Here is a 14075-nt window from a genome sequence, read left to right as displayed (position 1 = left end):
ATATATATATATATATATATATATATATATATATATATATATATATATATATATATATATATATATATATATATATATATATATAATTTTCAAAAGTGGTGGATTTGTACTCTGTTTTGATTATAACAGCAAAAGCCTAGATTGATTTAAACCCATTCAAAGATGAAAATGAATGCCCTTGTTCTAATGGACTTGGGTGGCTTAATATACAGGCATGTATGGCAGCAATAGGGGTGTACCATTTCTTTTCAGTATCATAAACATAAATCATCTATGTTCATCCATCTGCTTTCTTCTGTGTGTCGGTGTCGCGATGGCAGCAGTCAGACCTTGCGCCCCTTAGCTGCCTCCTCCAGCTCTTCAGTGGGGACACGATGCATTACCAAGCCAGCTGAGAGGTGTAATTTCAGTGTGTCCTGGGTCTGCCCTGGGGTATCCTCCCAGTTGGACATGCCCAAAACGCCTCACCTTGGAGGCACTCATGAGACATCCAGGTCTCCTCAACTGGTACAATTCAATAGGGAGAAGTTGTGACACTTCTATTTAAAAAAAATCAGGAAAATAATGGTGAAAAAAGCAGAATTTGCCCTTGAATGTTCTGATATTATTTTTATCTAGTTATTTTAAGAGAACGCTAACCTTTAGCAGCAGCTGTGTCAGCTCCACCACTCAAAAATAAGGCTGAAAATAGATAAAAGTGCTACATTTTACATCTTTTTAGACAACTGTATTTGTGATGGTGAAAAATAATCCCTCTGGGCTTGTGTCAAAATAGATCAATGCTTCTCTTGACGATCTAATGCTTTTATCCCCCCCCTTCTTCTCCTGGTACAGTGCATTCAGATGCTGAGCAGAGCGAGCAGCTAATCACTAGGCGTCCATTCATTCTCCATGAGAGCTGAACATCAGAGACAGGCTTGACAATGACTGTCAGCATGTTGACAAGAAAATGTTGGCCACAGCAGAGGTTTTGGGCAAATTGTCTGTCAGTGTCCTGTCATCTGCCAGCTGTGATAGTTGTCTTACGCTAGAATCATATGTGCTTAGCTGTGCGAGGAAGTTTTAAGTCTTGCATTGAGGCAGTTCCGTGTTTTGTTTTTTAACTCAAAGTATAATAGGGAATATTTAAAGTGACTAATGTTAGTCATAAGAATGTAATATATCCTAAACAATAAATTTTATGATTATTGATATCTACTGATTGTTGACTGCAGAAACTTGTTTCAAACCTCTGAACTATTCACAAGAGACTTATGGGTGTATTCTTGCCCAAACATAGGAGTCCCACCTCTTAGTTTCCCCTTGATAACAGGTGTAGACTTTTCTCTGGGGGAAAAAGTCCAACAGAGACAGAAGACACCATGACACAATCATTTGTTTACCACACTGAGCTCAGAGTGCAACGTCTGTAACTTATGTACTGATCCATACACTGATTTGTATCTGAGCAGTTGTTCCATGCTCTGGGAGTACACTATAGCAGTGCTTGGTGGTTATTTATTTGACACTTTACGCAAATGTTGAAGAAGCTATATGGAGGCATTAACCATGTATAGTTTATGTCCTGGCCAGATTGAGCTGGTTTGCGGGCCATATTCTTGCTCTTATGTGTTCTAGTTTGTCTGTGCATTGTTGTTCTGCTGGTACAGATTTTGATTGATCAACTTGGGTAAATCAATCCATTTGATTAGGCCCAGCAGTATTTGTATGTTCCTTCACTTTCTTGCATTTTCGCTCTGTGTCACATTTTCATGTGTTAAAAATTCCTCCCTGCCAAAGCCTCATAAATAAACTAGTTTATATTGCTGTTGAGGGCCTGTGGAAGAATTAACACCTCTTTTTAGATGAGCAGGAAGGATTCTGTTATTCAGTGTTTTTCTAACACTTCTGTTAAGACTTAAATGGGAACCTCACAACTTTACAACAGCTTTATTTTTGTCAGTAACTACAAGCTATAGTGTTTCCTGGTCTTGTCTCTTCCTCCTTTCATAATCACCTTCCCTGTGCTGGTCGCTACCTGACTTTATGGAGTGTGTCTTCTTCTGCTCTCTCCTTATGTGACCTCTTGACATTGAAAGGCCAGCTCAGGTTTGCCAAGTTTCACTGAATTAAAATGGTCCCTCCAAATGTGCTTAGTGGAAATGGCTTTAGTGCGCTAATCCATCCTTGGAGAGGACTTGTTGCGTAACGACTGTTTCCTCAGATCCAGGTGTACTTTTCTGTTCACTACAAATTTTCCAGCGTGGCCTGTGCAGTTCATCTTCAGCAATATTTGTAGTGAAGGATCAGACAGACAGACAGACGCAAAGTTTCGTACACTTGTCTTTGCAGAATAATAGAGCCTTATTCTGTCCTTCTGAATAACTAGGTAGGCTAAAAGATATTATACACTGTTTATATTATGTATGCTAGTTTATTAAAGCTCCTTATTACAAAAAATTTAACAGCCTATAGCAGCCTTTACCAAACGTAAGAGTGTCACAGCTCTGTTGGAAATCTGAAAACCTTCAGCCCCCACAAAAACTTGAATCACAGTAGTATTTTGTTCTGTTTTCGGGGATTCATTTTGATCCTTGTCAAATAAATGAAGAATAACACTTAAAATATAGCCTTTGTTTTATAAGGTATGATCACTTTAAAAATGTGAGTATTTATTTGTGTTATTTGTGGATTTATTGCATTAAATCCAGTCCTATTTAGTGTCTGATCTTACTCAACATTATTACCAAATTTGTCTGCATGAAATGAGATGCATGATTATCAGACTTTAAGGCCTCAAAACTACACAATGTAGAAACACCCCCAAAGAAGGAGGGTGGGTGTATCATTTAATCTCTCTGGCCCATGGAAATTAAGGCCTTTTAGTACTTGTTCAAACCTATTGTGAGGTGCCTGCAACTGGATATTTTTTGTGCCTGTTTTGGTCACTATTTTCCTTTTTATTATTCTGCCGATTGAGGAACACCAGTGGTGTGAGGGACTCTGGTATCACTCAGATTACTTATTTTCTATTATTCAATGCAGTTTCCCTAACGGTACTTTCAGGAGTCTTTACAGCACACATTAATAATAATTGTAAATGCTATTAACTTATTATTATTTATTAAGGTTTTATTACACACCTGACTTGCACATAATGAGCTCAGATTCTACCTCTTTTGATGGATTTGCAAATCACTCCTGCTAATTCTTGCCTTTGTGTCAGCACAGCACAGAGCTTTTCTTTAACTGATATTGATATCTGATTTTCTAGTCTTGGTGGGCGGGGATCGGTCCATCAGGGACTCCGCTCCTGCCCACCGCCAGGCACACATTGTACCTGGTGCCTCCTGGAGGTGGTGGGCCTGCAGGAGGATGGGCCCATGTCCCTTTTTCGGGCTGTGCCCGGCCGGGCCCCATGGACTAAGGCCTGACCACCAGACACAGGCCCGGGCACCCTCCCCGGGCCTGTCTCCAGGACGGGGCCCTGGTAATCCTATTCCGGGCAGGGTGAACTGTTCCCTTGATCCTGCACCCAGGACCAATTTGCCATGGGAGACCCTACCAGAAAAGGGGTTAACTCTACGAAACCGAACCTGCTTTTGATTGTCGTGACCATTTGCGAATAAGGGAACTGCCAAAAGTAGCTTCTCCTAGTTCTTTTTCCTCTCTCCATCCTCGATGAGCTCTGTGTTACCCATAAGTCAACTCTTCATCTGGAAGGAAAAGAGGGAAATCATAGACCTGGATGGTGCTCTTATCTTGGATGCATGAAAAAAGTAAAATAATGACTAAGTGTAATATATTAAGGCTCTCCCTTTCCTCAAACGTTTTGCAGAGACAAAGTTATTTGTGCATCAGACATGCATTGTCATGGACTTGCACTCACACCTTCACCACTATGGCATTTCGCTGTCATAGTGTCCCCTCAGTTGTGCTGACACCAGTGCCTCCTGAAGCTGTTGCTTGGTTTGATTTACTCTTCTCAGCGAAGTTGCTGTGGTCAGTTATGCTCCCTTTCCTAAAAGCATATCTGTACTTAAAAGGCATGGGATGACCATCAGCTACAATGGACCATCTATGTCTGCACAGGAAGAATTCTGGTGCAATATTAAGCCCTCAAAATGCTTTGGATGTAATTTTCACGCAACCATCTCACATATATCTGACACAACAGTAATGGGCAGCGTAACCACTTGTGTTTAGAGAAATGCATTTATGCACCAAACTCTGACTGGTCCAGTGATTGTATTTGGCTCTTAATGCTCCCAAAACTGATCCCAAAACCATCCAGATGAGCAGCATAGCAGTTATAGAAATGATCTCCATCCGAATTAACTCTAGTGTTAGTTACACTTTCCACATTGCATGCTTACATGAAAAATTTCTGTAGATTGGATAAACTCTTCTGCCTGAACCAGCTAGCCAACTAATAAAATCATAGTTTCTCTTCCACTGCATCCTACAGGCTGGTCCAGACTTCCCTGCAAAGCCACTGTACTACAAGGGCCCAAACTGCACATGTATCCTCCAAACAGACAAGAGAGTAGTCTAACAACTATCCTTACTTGGTGTCTCCAGCTGTCCTTGCACAAGTCACCAAAGGAGTATGCACACCTAAAAATGCACATCGCATGGCGATTTGAGGTCACTGGGTATGCTTGTTCAGTTGCCAACAGGAGGCTGAGGGTTGGTCAGTACAATACTAGTACAGAGGAAGAACAGCAATGTCAAAAAGTCAGTTGCAGGCATGGACACTAATTTGTTTCCCATCTTGAATTAACAACTAGTCAATGTTAATGTCTTTGTTTACTTTGGGGGAAAATATCCATGTGATTGGAATGTTTTAAAGGGGTGTTATGATTAAGATCCAATCAAGAAGTGTCTGCGTCACAGCTTTAAAAACAATCTGTTTCTATCTCATCAGACTAAAACTCAATCCCAGAGCTTTTAGTTGAATATGGGATCAGCAGCCTTTCAGAGAGTCTCTGATTTAGGGGTCCTAGAATACTGCAAGAGTGTAAAAACAGCCCTGATTGTAGTAGATATAGAGCTATTATGTATTTTTGAAACAAAAACTTGTAGGTGTTCTCTACATGATGATGCTAAAGCCTTTGAGTGATATATATATATATATATATATATATATATATATATATATATATATATATATATATATATATATATATATATATATATATATATATATATATATATATATATATATATATATATATATATAATTTTTTTTTTTTTTTTTTTTTACATGTCATTCCAAAGTTCTTTAATATCTCTCTGAGCTTATTGGCGCTGATTACTGTCTGTTTGAGCATATAATGCACTGTAATTAAAGAAGTTTTTTTAACTGTATGTGTTTGCACATGTTGATGTGCCTTTCCTGTGACACCTCAGGCTCCTCGTGGTCCTGCAGCTCCCAACGCTTATCCTGTCTGTCTCTATGTGATGTCTGATCTCCCTGATCGCTGCATCACATGAGGTGCTCAGCTGTCCCCCCTCGCAGGATGGCTCACCAGCTCACACTAATCTCCACACTGAGCTAAATTTACAGACAAACAGTTTATTCTCACCTCTGTGGGGCTGTGAGTGGGAACACACGTGAGACACAGCATGTGTAAATCCAATGCTAATTTATCCTTTTATGTTTTCCTTTGACCCTGCTTTGTAGTTGCATGAATGCTGTTAGCTTTATGCAAACTAGAGCTCATGCCTAATCTAAAGCCACAAGTCTCCTCCAGTTGGGACTGAATTATGTTGTATAATACCACGTGGAAAATCCCTTTTGATCGCCAGAGGTTGCAGACAGTGCATAGATGGAGGAACACCACAAATCTGTGTTTTTTTTCCCCCCCCAATGAGATCCTTGTAATGTGTTATCTTTGACAATACTGGTGCAGAAGCCTATTAGTTTTGCACCCAGTGAATGCTGCTGCATGAATGATTGCTGTGCCAGAATGATAGATGGCAGGCTAGTTTTAATGGTCTGTGAATGCGGACATCTCAGAATGATGTGGAGACCTTCAGCTGTAGACCTGCAATAGGATGACTGTCATTGCTACAAAGACACAGAGGAAAAGGACAAACTAGAACATGCAAAATCTGGCTAAGAGGACACTTTAATGATGCATAGCAGGGACAGGACATTGATTAAAAACTACTATCTGCCCATTAAGCTTTAGGGCCATGCCTTGTATATTCATATAAATTGACTGATTTGACTTCCAGACTAATAAGTGTGACAAACAGGGTATTACTCAATAAGAAATAATTGATAAATATTGTGATGTTCCCTTGTGCATTTTATATCTTTTTTCCTGGGTTTGTAAAAAAAAATATATATATTTTTTTCAAAACAATTGGAGCTGCTGAGCCTCACTCATTAAATATATGCCCTGACTACATGATGTTGCTCCAATAATCTTTTTTCCTGAAGCCTGATCATCCTAATTTTTTTTTTTCCAATGCCTAAAATGCTGCTTGAAAAGTCCATAGACTATAGCAAGATACTGTTTGAGGAAAGTTTTGTGATTAATGATCATTTGTGTTAGATGAATTCTTAAAGAAGTTCTTAATTAATAACCTGTAAGTCAGCATTAATGGCATTAGTGCAAGAAGATAATAAAGTATTCAAGCAAGTGTAAGTATGATTGATTGTTTCTTTTCTTGATGGAATATAAAATGGGGACGCACAGTTAATAGCATCTGTTTCATTGATGGATGGAACTGTGAGTGTGTTGCACAGAGGTAAGGAAGTGTTGTTTAAGGGTTGGCAGCATTACTGGCTTATCCAACTCAGACCCGCTGATCTATTGGACTTGCAGTCAGAGAGCTTGAGCACCACTAAAACCCTGCTCGGTGCTGCGTGTGTGAACGTGTACGACCCACGTGCTTCACTTAGCGAGAGCAGAGCGGCTCCCTTCTTAGGATTACTCCTCCGGGGAATAGGCTGAGTCACGCTACAGAACAGAAGACAAATGGAGACACGAAGAGAGGAGGGGGCAGGATGGAGAGTGTGATGGGCACCTTTTAAGATGGGTGACAGAAACGTGTTATGAAGAGTGTTTTGTATACTGTGCTCCTGCAGCTCATACCCAAGCAAATTACAATCAGTCTTTACAGTACTAAACTCAGGGCAAACGGAGAGACATATGTTTGTGTCAACCTGTAAGACTCCTCTTTATTATTTTCCTGTATACATCTCTTTTCTTCCATAAACGCAAAAATGCTGTAATGTCCCATTTTGAAATGTGCCATTCAGTTATAAGGTGACATTATAACTGAATCTCTCTGTCTGTAATATTCAAGATATTAGCGGCTCCTTTGTGACTTTTTCAAAACGAGGTTAACCCACTTTTTGAGTTATTTCCATCTTTCTTGATGCTAAATTTAGTTCATTGAAATGTGGGAACTTGGATTTTAGGCATTCAGCTGATTCTAGAGTATAATGTCTTAATTAAAGGCACTTTGTTGTTTTTCTCATGTTATCTGTAGGTAAGTTGACACAGAGCCATGGCTAAATTCACTGTCAGTGAAGGAGTGAATTAGTACATTTTCTTATGTCTTGTAAAATAATGGCTGTCAAAGGACACTGAACAGTCTTTCTGATAATTTTATCTGATTGTTTGTTTGTGTTTTTTACCTCACCTCTGCTTTCAGGTGGTATTGGTGCGTTGGAATGAGCCTTTCCAGAAACTGGCCACATGTGACACAGATGGAGGCATTTTTGTTTGGATCCAGTATGAGGGCCGCTGGTCTGTGGAGCTCGTCAATGACCGAGGAGCTCAGGTGAGAGACACAAGTAGACAAAATGTAAATCGGTCCTTTTAACTAGTTTTAAAAAATTGTAAGAAATTATTGTGTAAATAATGGGTAAAACTATATGATAGAGTTAATGGAAGCAAAGCAAGCAGTGATAATATAAAGCAATATAATGTCATTGCAATAAACCTGTAATACTTAAAGTTACAGTGTGTAAAACCCCGCCACTAGATGTCAGTAGATTTGAAATCGCACTCGACTGAGTTGTCTTTTTTAACCCCCTCCAATTCAAATGCATAATTATAGCTACGGTGGCTGCTGTAGGACAAACAACTCTGGCCACAGTTCATCTATAGTGAGTGTAGGCTGTTAAGCCGCTGTTTACCTCAGGTATTTATTGGTGCCCATTTCTGTTTACACTGGAGGAGGCTGTAAAACTTTGCGATACCGAGTTGAGTCGTTAGGAATGTCTTGAACTTTTCTGTTGGCGCTGTTGTTTTTGCTGGTGTTCGTCAGTGTTAGTCAAACTTTCTGCAATGACAGAGGGCGTATATAATCAGAGCGAAAGTGTGATTGTTAGGACACTCAAGTGTAACATTAGCTGGCATAATATTAGGTCATAAGCAGATGTTGTTGTTATTGTTGTTGGTCAGCTGTCTGGACATGTGAGGCTTGCATTTCTATTCTGCTAAGAAAAAATAAATGTGACAATATTGAGAATAAATAAGCGTATTTGTGCATGCTTATGTGTGAGGAGGGGAGGAGGAAGTGGTTAAAGTGACAATGAGGGGGGGAGAAAGAGCAGTGGTGGTGGAGATGATGAGAAAGAGAATATAAAAATATTTATGTCCAAATGTTAAATGGTGGCCACATATATAAAAAGTGATTAGGTGGAACAGCAATGTCCATTTTGGCCACTGTATTGAAGATGGTGGGGCAACATGGCCGCTCACAAACTAGTGTTAAATGGATTTATTATAAATGTATGAAATTGAGTTTGTTGGAAGAAGTAATTACACGCTAATCAATGTATATTTGTTATTTTTTAAATCATTTTTATCAAACCTCAAGTGGTTTTATGTGTTTTTACTGATGCTGCACATTAATTAAAAATTAAGCCTGCCAAGCAAACATAGGTAGGTAGGCCACATCGATCAAACATTGTCATCATTCCTTGAGCTAAGACTTGACACATGTTGACAGCATCTTTTGTGATTACTTGAGTTATTATTGGAGATGACAATCTGAACAATAGCCACACTTTTATATGGTCTGTGCTTTTTAAAATGCCATCGCTGCTCTGCTTTTGTCTGAGAGGTTAAAGTTTTTTTTATATACATTATTTGAGTTGAGGGACACTGTTTTGTCATAATTAGTCTCTAGATCAATTGCATTTGAATAGAAGCAGAGCTTCAAATTTGGAACCAGAATATTTTAGAATTCTTCCTAAAAAATGATTTAAATTAAAAATATAAATCATTTACAGAATCATAAGCTGCTGCTGATTCTGTGTGCAACAGCTGAGGTATATACTATTTATTTATTTTATCTTTTTTAAATAACTCTAACATTTCTTATCTGTCCCTTCTAGGTGAGTGACTTTACCTGGTCCCATGATGGGACCCAGGCTCTTATCTCCTATCGTGATGGCTTCGTCCTGGTGGGCTCTGTCAGTGGGCAAAGACACTGGTCCTCTGAGATCAACCTGGAAAGCCACATTACCTGTGGTATCTGGACCCCAGATGATCAGCAGGTAACACACTATACAGATTTTGAACATAGGATATGTTCACCTGGCACTTACCCAGTCTTCTAATGCAAGTAGAAGTAGAAATGTTAGGTTGCCATTTGCCACTTGTAGACAGAAACCCTGAGAGCTGAATCTGTGAGTGACAGCAAGCTTCCACTGTCTTGAATGTGTTGTTGTCTTTGTAAGGCTATATTTTTGTTTTCATGCCGTTAAACTGTCAGCACAGGTTGGATGTCAGCAGACTTTCAGTCCGTGTATGTGTAACTGTCCTTGTTTATCACCATCAACCCATTTATGTCCATTTCTCGCAGTTTTTTTCTCTGTGATATGCATTTGTCTTGTTTTTCTTTCTTGCTGTTGTCTCATTTTTCTCTCCTCTTTCAAGTGTGAGTCTTTGTTCTTGTGTCAGTGTCCACATTAATATTGTTTTTTTGCACTTGCGCCAGGTGTTGTTTGGTACTGCAGATGGACAGGTGATAGTGATGGACTGCCATGGGCGCATGCTGGCCCATATACTGCTGCATGAGTCAGACGGTATTGTCAGCATGTCGTGGAACTACCCCAGCTTCCTGGTAGAGGACAGCAGTGAGAGCGACACAGATTCTGATGACTACCCCCCACCACAAGGTATTCTACTCAAAACTTCTTCTTCTACCTTCTGATCAAGAAACATACATTAAAACCAAATGTACCTGGTTAATTTCCTGCCTGATTCTCTCTGTGACACATCACATCTTTCAAAGAATAATAAACCTTTATTTAGTCACACTATTTGTCTCAAAATTTAATTAATTGAGTAGAAGTACATCTTCTTGCTTTGCCTCAACAAGAAGATCTCTATAGGGAGATATCTTACTCAGCTATGCAAGTTATCATTGCTAGCAGTCTTTAAACATGGTTTGCAAGACAAGTTTATCTAAAGCAAGAACCAACACCTAAAAAGGAGCAATGAGTCCCAAGAAGACCCAACATTCAGTATTGTCTGAATCATTGCTTGGAGAAATGTTCAGTTTGGAAACTGGCAGAAAGGCAAGGATGACAGCCAGGTCGAAATCCACTTCAGCAGGGCCACAGGTAGAATAAGCCTTCAGGTCCAGCAGTAAACCATCATTTATGCAAGCTAGAGCCCACTAAAGTAAGCTCTTACTTTATCATAGGTTTGTTCATATGAGGGTGAGCTAGGGGTCATACATACTCTGTATAAATGACCAATAAATATACTTAGATGTCACCCATTGGTTGGTTGAGTCCTCTGTTATGAAACCTCAAGCTTCATAATGGGACTCAAAATTTTTCAGGGATAATCTGGATCTGACTGACAAACCAAGCGACACTGCATGCTCAGGCTGAAGTCACATGTCAAACAATGGGCCCACCCTAAAGGTTTTTCTGCTTTGTCCTCATTTTGTGCTCCATTTGGGACTGTAATTGACAGAACCCCATGCTGAATAAATGGTGACCCCATGTTTACTAGGGATCAGAGTCGAGAACCAGTTCCTGGGAGTACCGGGAATCAATAAGATTCTCTGTAAGAGAATCACTAATGAATCGAATCGATAATTGATATTGATAATGGAATGCACTGACATCACTTTCCAGAAGTTATGTTTTATATACAGTCTGTGCTTCGGATACCAAAAGTGGACCACTTCTCCAAAACCCCTGTAGGTATTTTCATATAAAAACAGATTTCTGCACCTGCATCTCCAAAACAAGTGAAACTGATGGTTTAATATATCCTTGTTGCAGTGCACAGCTTGACATTGCTTGACAAATGGCAGTAATTTTGCCAGTGGCACTGATTGGCTAATCATTAGCCTTCCTGTTGCGTACATTGGACTGATTGCCTTTTAATCAAGAAACCGCCACTTCATGTCACCAAGCCAGACAAATCAGTCAACTGTGGAGTGAACAAATTCAAATGTCTGGAAGTAGCCAGGTCACAAGCACTTCTGCAACCCATGCTTCAGTCTTGTCTCCTTAAATGGACCTCTGTGACCCAAAGTAGCTTTAAAAAAAAATAGTTCTTGGCTTTTCTCAACATGTATAAGTGTGTTCGGTAAAAGCATTTAAACTACAGCTGTATGCTGCTGGTCCAGTGTAAGCTGTTTAACGAAGCATAAGAAGCACAAGCCAACTGAAAAACAGTTTTCCACTGGGACAGAAAATATCTAGTGCACTGGGATGTAAGCTGTCTGTCAAGGGAATTGTTGCATCTGGTCAGCCTCCTCTCCTGCTGATTTCCGTGTGCACACCAGCCAGCGTAACAAACTGTAGAGAAAAAGAGGCAAAAGAAACAAAACAGGAACCAATAAAAATTAGCTTAATTAGTCCCAGTTGCTAGGGATATATTGGTGAGGGTCTATCCTCCTCCCAGTGGTCTATTAAATTTTTTTTCCCCTCCTTCTTTCACCACAGGCCAGGCTGAAAACTGCTTACCTAAGCTGGAACACAGATCAGGCTCTAACTCACTAATTAAACCATTCAATATGAATTGATTGGCCCCAGTAGAAATGATCTCTTGAGTCAACAACTTGAGTGACGCACAAGGCTTGTCAAATCTTTGTCATGATACATGATGATAACCCATTATCATCGCACAGCACAGTACACTGCAGTTACAGCCCCATTTTGTATCTGATTTAAAGCAACACCTATTTAAAATCCTATCTGTGGGGATGTTGCAACAACAAAGCAGAAGTGGACATTTTATTTATGGTACTATTTGGGTCATTGCAGGATTACATTAAAGTACGGAGTCAAGGATATTTCAATGAAGATGTATGAGTGCTCTCTGAAGGTGTGTTATTTATAGTAATGTTAAAAATTGGTATATACTCTTGAATAATGTCCCTAAATGTCAGATGATTCAAACTGAAGTACCTTACAGTTCTGTTTTTGAACTAGTTTGTTCTGTCACTTAACGTTTTGTTTCAGTCGTTTTTGCACTTGTTTTTGATGTGAGGCTAAATTCTAGTAGTGGGTAGAAAGTTGGTTAAAGGAAAGCTGTTGTGTTGTATTATTGGAAGCTACTGAGAGCACAGACTTGTATATTTTTCACACGTTCCCCACTGATGGGCACAAATTAACATTCTTTTAAAGACCGATGTACAGACTTTAGTGGCGTCTAGTGGTGAGGTCAAAGCTAACAGCTAACACTTTCCAAATCTATCGCGGCTACACCATCCACAACCATTGTTTGGGCTTTCTTTTCTGGCTGACTCTGAAGCTCAATGGGCTCCATGGAAGAGGGCACACTCTTTATGTATATAGAAAATGCTTATTCTAAGCTACAAACACATTATTTATACTTTTAGGCAAATACATACAAATGATAAAAGAAGTGTAGTTCTCCTAAACACGTGTCTATTAAATCTAAAAAGCATTGTGATTGATAGTTCTGATGAACAGAACAGCTGTTCACAATGCCTGGCTAATATGTTTGTGAATGGGTGGATGACTGGATATGTAAAGCGCTTTGGGGTCCTTAGGGACTAGTAAAGCGCTATATAAATACAGGCCATTTACCATTTACCATTTGTGTTTTGTTTTTCTTTCTTTATTCCTAGTGCACAGCCAGAAACCACTGCTGACAGTCAGCTTCACCTCTGGAGACATCAATCTGATGAACAGCTACGACGACCTCTCCCCCATCCTCATCCACACTGCTCTGAAAGGTTTGTGTGCATTTGTTATTAATTTTGTTAAGTCAGCAGTTCTCTAGCTGCTTTGGCCTTTGCTCGCTTCATTGTGTCCTTCATTCACTTGTGTTAATTCTTTTTTTTAAATGATGTAAAAATGTGTAAAATGATGTTTCCCTTCATAAACGTATGTGTACTACTTTGCTCTGTGTTGTAGATGTGGTGGTCCAGTGGTGCTCACAGGGGGATCTACTAGCAGTGGCAGGGATGGAGAGGACCCTCCTTTCCACTGACACCTCCTGTCCTCCACCCAGCAGGAACGCCATTGTCAAGTTCTACAATGTTCGAGGCGAACACATCTACACACTGGATACACCAGCACAGGTGACTTATGAGTGTCATCCTAGAAAAATAGTTGTTCTTATATTTAGTAATGCAGGTTGTGGTTCGAGTGGCCCTTCAGTTTGCAGAAGGGAGGACTACCATAACCAACTATAGTTTAAGTGAGTCAGTGAGCCGGGGTAGGAACAATATGAGATGGGAAGGCCAGGGCTACTTAATTAGCAGATAGTAATGACACAAGATACTACAGGGTTTGTACGGGTGCTTGAAATCCTTGAAAATGCTTGAAGTCTAATATTGTCTTTTCAAGGTTTGAAAAGTGCTTGAATTTCAGATGTGGTGCTTAAAAGTGCTTGAAACTGTATTTCATTCACCACAAATAACTATCTGACCGAATAGTTTTCTTACCAGATAGAGAAATAAAATGAGTCGCAAAGTCTAAAAGCAAAATTTCTCTGCCTGGGCTGCCTACGACCTCTGCATGTCAGTGTATTTCAATGTGTGACCCCGCCCCTCCCCCGGACAGTCGGGGATGAGTGCACTAACATGCCTGGAGATTGTTGTTTCCATCAAACACTCCTTAAAAC

At 39.8% G+C, this 14075-nt stretch overlaps 1 protein-coding gene across 4 annotated transcripts in view; it reads left to right on the top strand.

The window, feature by feature from the left end:
- Positions 1-14075, top strand: part of tulp4a (TUB like protein 4a) — a 29139-nt gene that overhangs the window by 5344 nt on the left and 9720 nt on the right. For all 4 annotated transcript variants that reach the window (XM_076873924.1, XM_076873921.1, XM_076873923.1 and 1 more), the window contains exons 3-7: positions 7654-7782; positions 9347-9508; positions 9952-10132; positions 13075-13182; positions 13364-13530. In XM_076873924.1, the coding sequence (XP_076730039.1) occupies positions 7654-7782; positions 9347-9508; positions 9952-10132; positions 13075-13182; positions 13364-13530 (747 nt within the window). The remainder of the gene's footprint in view (positions 1-7653; positions 7783-9346; positions 9509-9951; positions 10133-13074; positions 13183-13363; positions 13531-14075) is intronic.

The sequence above is a fragment of the Maylandia zebra genome, linkage group LG15 (genome assembly GCF_041146795.1).
Source record: "Maylandia zebra isolate NMK-2024a linkage group LG15, Mzebra_GT3a, whole genome shotgun sequence".
Classification (NCBI taxonomy): domain Eukaryota; kingdom Metazoa; phylum Chordata; class Actinopteri; order Cichliformes; family Cichlidae; genus Maylandia; species Maylandia zebra.
Note: the sequence above shows the minus strand (reverse complement) of the source record. Positions and strands in the feature narration are given on the sequence as shown.